General features: G+C 29.2%; 1 protein-coding gene across 1 annotated transcript; it reads left to right on the top strand.

The window, feature by feature from the left end:
* Positions 1-5,955: 5,955 nt before the first annotated feature.
* Positions 5,956-9,420, top strand: LOC124823308 (protein neprosin-like). Its single transcript, XM_047295498.2, has 7 exons — positions 5,956-6,396; positions 6,983-7,069; positions 7,162-7,422; positions 7,531-7,695; positions 7,800-7,853; positions 7,979-8,125; positions 8,734-9,420. Exons 1-7 carry the CDS (start codon positions 6,232-6,234, stop codon positions 9,109-9,111), a joined length of 1,257 nt encoding a protein of 418 aa, XP_047151454.1. The 5' UTR covers positions 5,956-6,231; the 3' UTR covers positions 9,112-9,420.
* The last annotated feature ends 1,879 nt before the right edge of the window (positions 9,421-11,299 follow it).

Below are 11,299 nucleotides of genomic sequence, written 5' to 3'. Positions count from 1 at the left end.
AATAGATAATATATATAAAAGTGAAATTAATTATATATTAAAAAATTTATCTTAAATATACATAATTTTTTCATGTAAAATCTTGTACGAATTTTCAGATTTTTATTTACGTAATTAATTTCTTAAACTCAAAACGTGTTTTTTCCACGTAAAATATAAATTGTCTACAATTGAATCTATACCAAAACTTTGAACTGTTTTTATTTAATTTTAAATGTATAGCATGAAAGAATTGTTTGAAATGTTCTGTTCTATAATTTCCACATTATTTATAGTAGAAAAGGATGGTACGTAGAGACGGAAGAATAAAACAAAAGTGATAACTTTATACATGCAAAGATACAACAGTGTTCTTTTACATCTTGACAACAAAAGACAGGTAAAAGTAGTTTCCTATTTTCTAAAACTATGAACTTGTCAACTATGAACTTGTCACAGCATGACTTGCATATTTAATCGTTTCATTTCATCTTTATTAAACTGCTTAATGATGATATTTTGACAAATTTTTTTTATAACATTTTAAAATTATTTCTGTATCATTCTGTGATTGGTCCAAAATTACTGCACAATCAATAATAATAATCATAAATAGTAACATGGACCAATCACAAAATAACACGTAGATGATATTAAAATGTTGTCAAAAGATATTGTCAAATATTATTATCTTTAATAAAACTCTGTTATCTCCCTCCTGTGTTTCTCTTGTATTATTATTAAATTAAATAATATAAATGTGTAGTGAAAGACATCTATGATGATAATATTCGAAAGTATTAAGCATGAAATTCAATACGAGAAAAAGTTATCATAATTTTACTAATAATCTAAATTACATGAATTATAACATTAGACGATGATGAAAAATATGAGGAAATATTTTATGTTTTTTTTTGGATATATTATTTCTTTTATTTTTTATCTTCTACAATTTCCCGTTTCCACTTTAGTAGATTCCATTTATTTATTTATGAAATATGTGAAATATGACATCTTCTACAATTTCATTTCAATCTTTTATATATTAATTTCACAATTAACTAAATCTATAATTTAGTTGTTATTTTTATCCATATTAATTTGTAAAATATTATTTAATTATTAAGCTAATATTATAAAATCTTAAAAAATAAGAGCGTAGTTGCGAGACGACTAATAATGTTTTTGAATTTCAGCATAGAGAGACACTTTCCACTGATAATTATTTTATTCCAAGAAAAAAATGTTCTTCTATTAAATATTTTTAATTAAATCAGTAGAATTTTTTTATGTTCATGTTTCTAAAGACCTAAAAATAGTTAAAGAATAAAATAATCTTTATAAGTGAAACTTAATTATTTTATTGTTAAAAAGTTAAATTATACGTGAAAAAATAAGTTAATCAATTTTTATTTTATAAAAGTTACAATTTTTTTTAGAAAAGTGTTATCTTTATTTATACCTTTTAAATTTTGTTGACTTCATTGTTTATTTTGTTGAAAAACATAAACTAACATAAAAGTACTAATTTAGAGCACAACAATTATATTAATCAAAATCTCCAAGAAAGTAAGATAAATATTTAGCATGTTTTTTTGTCACTTTAAAAATATGTATTTTTAGGAGGGAGAAGGAGAGATGTGGTTGCATGTGATTCTTTTTGAGTTTAAGATTAATCTTTGTTTTTTTATGATTATTTTTAGACCATCATCTAAGAGTTAAAGCTTTTGAAGCATAATTTTATAATAGTATCTACATATTGTTGAATATTGATGTTGAATATAATATTGGTCTTGAGTCAATTGATTCTATTTAAGATAGATTTTGAATTGAATATAATAATTATAACATATACCATAATGTACTAGTAGAATAAAACGATGACTTGTTGTAAGAGTTATTTATATTACATATATTTATAAATGAAGTGAATATAATTAATGGTGAAATTACTATGTTAAATTATTGATAATAGTGAAATGGTAAACATATATTTTTCATTTCAAAAATCATCTTTGTTTAAGATTTTTTGTAATTATTTTCCTAAATACTTATAAAAAAGAAAAACAACAATGATAACCTAAACAAGTTTCCAAAGTCTAAAATTAAGTTATGCATAAACTAATTTATGAAAGTTTTATCTTGTAATTTCTTTAAATTTTTGTTTTAAATTTATATACTTTTTACTATTTACTCCTTTCTATTCTTGTTTTTTGTTTAAAAAATTTGAATGTATATTTATCAACGCACTATTTTTTTTTTAGGGTTAAATATGATTTTAGTCTCTAAACTATTGGCCGTTTCTGGTTTTCGTCCCTGTTTCAAAGTAAGGTACAATTTGGTCCTCATCCTTTTCGAAAACATTCGTTTTAGTCCTCGAAAACTAAACACTGTTTAAAAATTTGGTCCTCATTTAGCAACAAATGAGGACTAAAACCAAAATTTCGAGGACTAAAACGAACGTTTCGAAAAGAATGAGGACCAAATTGTAGCTTACTTTGAAACAGGGACGAAAACCAGAAACGGCCAATAGTTTAGGCACTAAAAACATATTTAATCTTTTTTTTATATAGTTGTAACATTTTTATAGCATAAATTATTTCGTTATTCGGTACAGTTAACAGTGGAAGATCGAATCCAAGGTTTAAGATTTGAATAAACCGGTCTGCAACAGTTCCAATGAATTAGACACGTTTATAAGTCAAGTTTTAAACGACAGTTTTCTAAATAAAAAAATATTCTTATTTAAAAAAATATATATTTAAACCTAAACTTTACTCTTTTTTGGAAGTAGACACAGTAAACTTTAATTTCATTATTTTTAAAATTATTATATTTACAAATAGATATATTCATTTTTAATTTTATTCCCGTTCTAAAGGTAGATTGTCAGAATTTTAATTTCATTTTTTAAATTTTTAAATTTTGTTTAATTTATAATGTAAATAAACTTTTCGTGAAAAGCACATTGGATGAAAAACTTTGTTAAGAAAAATACTTTCTAAAGAACACGTGGGCAAGAAGATCTAGAAACCAGTGCTTTGATTTTCACAGAATATATTTTCATCAACCTTACATAGCAAGAAAATTTATTTAAAATAGTTTATTTTAATAGACAACAATTTAAGTCTGAGTGTAAAGAATATATGAAGATGAGAAAATTGAATAAACTTATAGAGTGAATATATTTAAGTTTGGGGTAAAAGTAGTGTTGTAATATGTTATATAGATGATTTATTAATGTAAAAAAAAAGAATAAATTTTGTGGAAATATTGATAAGTGAAAAGAAAATAAGTATAATGGAAGAGGATTCCTAGAATAATGGAAGAGAGGTTTTAAAATTGGAAGAGAGGAATCTTTGTCTGTGGAAGAGAGGATTAATGAAATGGTGGTGGATGCGACGCCAAGTTACAGCTGATTCTCTGAGAGATTTGCATAATTATTATGTTATATATATATATATATATATATATATATGTGTGTGTGTGTGCATGCACCAATATCACCAAAATTATTATATTTTTTCATCGGATTCCCTTTGAATGATTAAACATAATGCAGCTTTTATTTTCACCCTGAAATGGGCCCACTTCTTCATTCATCAAATCACCAATTATTCATTCACATTATGCTCTCGATTCTTCATGGAACAACAAACACTGCCTACTTATCTCAGTCAATGGGTCAACGAATTAACCACACTGATTATGTTCTTTCAAAACCCTGCATATACACACACACACACTAATAATAATATATTAATCTGCATTATAATTAAACTTTATTCCTTAGGATGTCTTGATTTTTTGTTAAGATTTGGATTTGAGGAAAAGTGCGTGGAAAATATGAGAGGAATTTGTCAGATTTAGAGGTCATATAAAATAATTTTTTAAGTGAAATTTATGAAAATCTGTGAAGGATTTGGATGATACGATACATTTTTTTAATAGATAAAATATTAAGATATTAAATTGTCTTTAATATTATAAATAATATCAAATGATAAGTTTAACACGTAAATTTAAACTTATAAATTAAACAATTAAACTAATTATCTTTATTTAACTTATATATATATATATATATATATATATATATATATATATATTTAAGTCTTTTTCTGTAATGTTAGGAATGTATATGATTAAATCTCGTTAAATTGATTAAAAACAAAATCATAAATACCAAAATCACGGCCATCCTACAATTAAGGACAATTATATCTTCTCATAACTTGTTTATAAAAGACGTTTTGAGTTACATTTGCTAAGTTTAGTGATATTTGATTGAAGTTATTAACGTCTTAATAAATGTTGACTGATCTGAAAAATTAGTATATAAACTTGTGACTGATTTATTTATTTTTTTACTTCTTTTCTCTTTGGGACTTGAACTTTAATATAATACTGTTATAATCTACAGTACACAAATACAATGTTATAATCTATAATACACAAATACAATGTCAAAATCGTTTACATACGAAGTTTATCTGATTCCAAACATGTTAGAATCGATTCCACTGTCTTTTCATAATGAAATCAATTACAACATTAATAAATTCGATTCCAACTCATTTGTATAGACTATGAAATCATTTTTAATTTCACATACACATGATTTCATCCTCAAATTTCTCTTCGTTAATATTTATAAATAATTGCTGACCACAAACAAACACACAGCCTTAGTTTGGTTTTCAAAAGAAGATTAATGTTTTCATAAGTAAAAAAAAGAAAAAAATTAGTTTGAATAAAAATAGGGAGTAACGGATAGTCACAGTCAGAACACAGGACAAAAGTTGCTCTTTTTACGTTTAAAAGCAACGGCTTCAGTCTCGTCTGTGGCAAAAGAAAGGAGAAAAAAAAAGTAAATTTCATCGTCAAAACTGAAATCTGTTTTAAGACTGAAAAAAGAAAAAACTCTTTCTGGTTACATTTTACAACTTATTTTTTTAGATTAAATGTGTGTCTTTCATCAAGTTTTAATTTTGATTTTTATATTATAAAATTAATTAGTTCATAAATTAAAAAATATGTAAATTTATTTTTTAACTAAATGTGCATCAATAAAACTTTGTATTTGAGTATTAAATTTAGGCTTAATAAATTTTGAGAAGTTTATTTATTCTTACTTTTATTTCTTAGTTCTTATTTTATTTGAAAATTTTGAAAATAATATGATATTGTTAAAGAGGTGTGGATCCGGATTTCTGTAATTTTTCTATCCTCTCCAAAAGCCGTAATATAGAAAGAAAAAAAACTCTAAATCACTGAGGCATTATTACTTCTCATATAATGTCAACACTAAACAAAAGAATCATATTAACTTTCTTAAAATAAAATAAAAACTAAATTAAAAAAATTATAATCAAGTAAACTCGTCACAGATTAAGAAAAGAAAATCTATTAAAAGTTAAATTTAATTTAAGTATAAAGTAGAGATATAGTGACATATTTTTTAGAGTCGGAAGAATAAACTAATAATTTCTTTTATTTGGATATTTTCAATTTTTTTTTTCTCTTTGGTGTTTGAAATGCAAAGATAAAACGGTAAAGGCATTGGGTTCTGCACACACACACTCTCACTTGACAATTCGCAATTTCACATCAGTGGCTATCTAAACGACAAAAAAGCTAGCGTGAGGACACTGCACACATTCATGAAAATTACGAACACACAGACCCACAATTCATTTTTCTTCTTTTTTATTTTTTTCTTATTCCTTTGCCACCCTTTTTGTTTTTCCCCGTGCAAACATCTAACCCGATTTTATTATATAAAAAAGTAGCCAAAAAAAAAACCTTTTTTAATTTTATGGAGAAGAGCGAGAAGAAGGCGAAGACAGTGGTATGTAACACAAGTGAGAGGAAAATGACAAGAAAGAGGGAACTAGAAAGTGACGGTTTTTGTTTAACTATTTAATGAATGAATAATGAATATGAATAGTTAATGAGATATAATATTATGAGGATGATGGAAAGTGGAAGGAGAGAGAAAAGGGTGATTTGAAGAAAGAGGAATAAAACAAAAGAGGGTTAGCTTAGTGTGAGATGTGTGTGGGTGGCTGTTTAGTGGGTGCCCCTTTGGCTTCATAGAAAGTGAGAAAGTGGGGTGAGGTTGGGCTAGTTGGTAGTCCTCCACATTGCAGTTTTTTGTGCCTGAAGAAGGTGAAAGGGAGCAAGTTCACTCTTCAAAGGTTTTTAGGGGTTGAGTTCAGACTGCATTTTTTGAAGGGTCGTGTTGTGATGGGTTCTAGTGGTGGTTCTGCTGTGACCATTCTCCTTCTTTTCTGCTTCTGGGGTGTCTTCATCTCCCTATCTTCTGCTACTAGGCTCAGTCTTTCAAGGCAGAAGCTTGAGGTTGCTAAGCACTTGAATCGCTTGAACAAGTCTCCTGTCAAAACCATTCAGGTTTCTCTCTCTTTCTCTCTCTGTCTCCCTTTCTTATTGTGTTTTGAGATGTTCTTCATTCAACCCCATTTGGGTGTTTCTTCTTGTTTTAATCTGTTTGGCACACAATAAAAAAGATTACTTTTTTGGTTTGGTCTTTGGTTGTTGCAAGTGAGATGTTACTCAAATGATTCTTTACCTTTCAAACACTTTCGGTTAAAATATCCTTTCTTTGCAGCTGCTATTTCTATTTCCGCTATGTTATTTTATGGGTTCTTCTCTCTCTGTTCTGTATAATGTAGATCGTTATGTGGGTGTGCTGATTTCTTAAGCACACTGTTTTTTTTCCTTCCTACAAGCAGCCCCCAATGTTTAAAAGGAAAATTATAGCCCTAGCCCTTTTGATGGATTATTATTGATTAAATTTTGAAGCAGTAACTAGAAAGTACGGAAATAAAGAAGTGCGTAATGATTTACTTTTTTTTTCTTCTGTTTAATCAGCCACTGGATTTGATGTAGTTGTCAGATGCTAACAAGGTTTCAGATTTTTTGTACATGGGTGTTTTCGTCGTTGGTAAAATGACATGATTTTTTTTTTGTGTTGCAGAGTCCAGATGGGGATACGATAGACTGTGTGCCTGTTTCGAAGCAGCCTGCATTTGATCATCCATTCCTCAAAGATCACAAGATTCAGGCATACTTTCTTCACTCAAGATCTATGCTTTCTGTTCATTGTATTTTTTTTTACGAGTATTTGCTCACCAATACCATGCTTTGATTTAACAGACCAGACCATCTTTCCACCCTGAAGGGCTTTTTGAAGAGAACAAGTTATCTGAAAAGCCCAAAGCAAAAGTTCATATCCCTATTAGTCAGGCGTGGCATGCGAATGGTAGATGCCCTGAGGACACAATACCCATCAGGAGAACTAAAGAGGAAGATGTTCTGAGAGCAAGTTCGGTCAGAAGGTATGGTAGGAAGAAGCACAGAGCAATTCCTAAGCCTAGGTCTGCAGAGCCTGATCTAATTAACCAGAGTGGTCATCAGGTAAGAACTTTTTTGAGGGCCTTGTGCTATCAGATTCTCTTGTTTCCTCTACTAATCTGTAGCCTTGGTCTAATTTCCTAATTGTGTTTGTGGTATTTTTTTTACCAGCATGCTATAGCATATGTTGAAGGAGACAAGTATTATGGAGCCAAAGCCACGATAAATGTGTGGGAGCCCAAGATACAACAACCTAATGAGTTCAGCTTGTCTCAGCTGTGGATATTAGGGGGCTCATTTGGTCAAGATCTCAATAGCATTGAAGCTGGCTGGCAGGTAATAAGAATCACTATTCAGTTAGTCTGAATGTGAAAACTAGGCATCTGTTTTTAACTTAGTTATACTTGTAAATTGCAATGACTCCTTGTGCCTGATAACAGGTAAGCCCAGATTTATATGGTGACAACAACACACGGTTATTCACCTACTGGACTGTAAGCTTCCACCTTTTGAACTTATATGTTGAACTATGTGGCTTTCTATTTTTTTTTTGTTCTAATGTATTTGTTAGTGATAGAATAATCTTTTTTTTTCTAAACTCACTTTCTGCATTTTGTAGAGTGATGCATATCAAGCAACTGGCTGCTACAATCTTCTCTGCTCGGGGTTCATTCAAGTGAATAGTGAAATTGCAATGGGTGCAACTATTACCCCAGTTTCTGGATACCGAAACTCTCAGTACGATATCAGTATACTTATCTGGAAGGTAAATTCCCAGGAGTTTTTGTACTCATTAATCTACAAAAAGAAACCATCTTTGAGCATCATCATTCTTCCAACAAGGTGTTTGACTTGTGGACCATTGTAATGTCTCAAGTCTTTGGATTGTTGAAAATATAACATCTTTCAACCGACCGTATGAAACATGACATGTGGAAAATACCAGATGCAAGTGATTGATAATTCATAGCCAGTATAAGAATCTTGAGTTTTTCCAGTGTTCACTAATTAACTAGCTAGTAAAAGCTTTTTTACCTAGCATCAGAGCATTGGTGGCAGTGAAGAATCTTCTTTATTATGACCCAGATCCCTGGTATCTCCTCCCAACTTCTTTTGATCGAGAGTTGGATATGGACCCCAATTGCATTGTGATGGGACACTGTTAATAATTCAACCTTAGAAACCTTAAAAATAGTCATGAGATGCTTATACTCATGCCTATAAATGCCAGCACATAGTACATGTATTTTAAGCCTTATGACTAATATAGTACAAAATTCCTTCTGCTGTTATTAATGTTGAGCTAAGCAACATACTTATTAAAGACATGAACTTTGTTACTGTTATTAATTAGTTATCTTCTCTATTTTGTAGGATCCAAAAGAGGGACACTGGTGGATGCAATTTGGGAATGACTATGTGTTGGGGTATTGGCCTTCTTTCCTCTTCTCATACTTGGCTGACAGTGCTTCCATGATAGAGTGGGGAGGTGAAGTTGTTAACTCTGAGCCTGATGGTCAGCATACTTCAACTCAAATGGGCAGTGGTCATTTTCCTGAAGAAGGGTTTGGCAAATCAAGTTACTTCAGGAATATTCAAGTGGTTGATAGCTCCAACAATCTCAAGGCTCCCAAAGGCCTTGGCACCTTCACTGAGCAATCAAACTGCTATGATGTTCAAACAGGCAGTAATGGGGATTGGGGTCACTACTTTTACTATGGTGGCCCTGGTAAAAATCCTAATTGTCAATGAGTAATGAAAAAAAATGAAAAAAAAAATGAAAAATTGCAGCCTATTGTATCATTCAATCTAGTGTTAAAGCTCTTCTCTACCATCTTGTATACCCTTTTCTGTAGTGGAAAGTTTTGACTGGTTTTTTCTTTTATATTAAAAGATTCTCCATGTAAGCAAGTGGAGTGAAGTGTGGCCAAGTTTCTCAAAAGCCTAAAGAAACAGGCCCTGCCTTTATAACATCTCTGTATTTTATTTGTTTCTCCACTCCTCTCTCTTGTAGGAGTGTTTGTCAATGGCAATGGAGCTAGTCTTTTGTGATTACCAAAACTAGAATGAGTCATACCATAATTTTAAATGATATGGTTGGTACATAAGACCATGCTTTGAATGAAAACCAGTCAAATAAAAAAGTGAGAAAAAATGAAATGGTGTTTAGCTTTGGACTGAAAGATGCTGCAAAAGTATTGCATGTGAGTAGCTGACAGTACTATCTGTTGTGTTTTCCAACTTTTTTGGTAAAAGTGGACCATTTCTTCCACCACCCATTTTCAATCACTTTCTTTTACTCTGCAAATCCATCGTTGTATACCATTAAAGCATGTGAACATGCGGTGCCAAAAGTCGTAGGTCCACCTACTTTTATGGATGTTGTTTTCTTGCACGATATCACGAATTACGTATACTCAGTCATTTTAAGTTGTAAATGGAAACTTTTTAGCCTAAAGGATTGTATTTTGACAACCAATGTTGGGTCAAATTGGCTACTCTATGTTCAGTTTGAACAATGTAATCATTTAAGTTATGGAATGTTCTTTTAATATAGTACACTAACTCATAATTATAGAGATTAAATTGCAGACATAAATTATGACAACTATACTGTAATTAATAAATGGAACAAAAATTCTATACTGTAATTAATAACTGAAACAATAATTATATTTTCTTTTCTTTATTAGTTTTGTCGAATTGTATGAAAATTGATTAATAGTAAAATAAATAATATAATCACATTCTATGTATTGTCAGTGTATATATTATATTAAATTTAATGTGCTTGGATACCATATCATATAAAAAATTGTAGATATAATATATGGCTATCACTCATATGGGTTGTACCCTTTTCAAATGATACATCATATTAATGTGTCGTGTTAACACAAAGACCAATAAATTATACATAATTTGCTTTGTTTCCATACCAAGTACATGTACATAAAGGTGAGTTAATTATTTTTTAATCATCATACAAAATTATATACTTTGTATACTTTACAAATATATATCAATTATTACACCACATTCTCACGACATACAGAATAAATTAGAACTAATTCACTTCTAGACATAATACACGAATTATTGCTTGTATTTTAATAAAAAAAAACTATAATTTTTCAACTTAATAGCTTCTAAAAATACTCGTATTAAACATATCCCAACTTTTTATAATAATTAATACATCAAAAAATTATTGGTAAAAAACAAATTTAATTTCGCATATAAAGAAAATTATTTTTATTTAATATATAAAGTCTTGATACAAGAGCTTCCTTTAGTATTTAACCATATCATACAATATGATTAGATAATTAGTGAAACATAACATATCTTTCATATTAACTTTCATGTTTAATATTATGACCCTTAAACTTGTAATGACATCCCAACTGTCCTCTCACACTCCTCATAAAGAAGTAATACACTCATAGGATGACTATAATATCATATACCATAAAACATAATACATAATGTATATCATACACATATATGCATGCCATTAACATTATCATCAACCCACACAGTTATACTTTGTTTGACCACCATTAGACCACAAATTATATATTTATAATAAACATAAATATAACTATTACAAAACACTAATTATTCCTCTTACAATCATTTTCATGACCACCACAAAAACGTATATAATGTATTTGTATAAAAGTTTTATCTCTCATACATGCACTTGGATATTCATGTTTTAGTATTCCATGTGCCTATTTCAACATCCAATTGAAGTAGATATCATAACTAATTCTTCTTGCTTTGAGGTAGTACGTTTATTTAGTAGATTTTTTTCTACCCACTCTGAGAATTCAACAAACTCTTTCTTGCCTAAGTATATATCCTTTAGGACATTCTTCCTTAACAAAACATTCAAATAAAAATAATAAAGGAAATTAAATCCTTAATACACAAC

This window comes from Vigna umbellata, chromosome 1 (assembly GCF_029865625.1).
Source record: "Vigna umbellata cultivar VRB3 chromosome 1, Vumbellata_1.0, whole genome shotgun sequence".
NCBI lineage: Eukaryota > Viridiplantae > Streptophyta > Magnoliopsida > Fabales > Fabaceae > Vigna > Vigna umbellata.
Note: the sequence above shows the minus strand (reverse complement) of the source record. Positions and strands in the feature narration are given on the sequence as shown.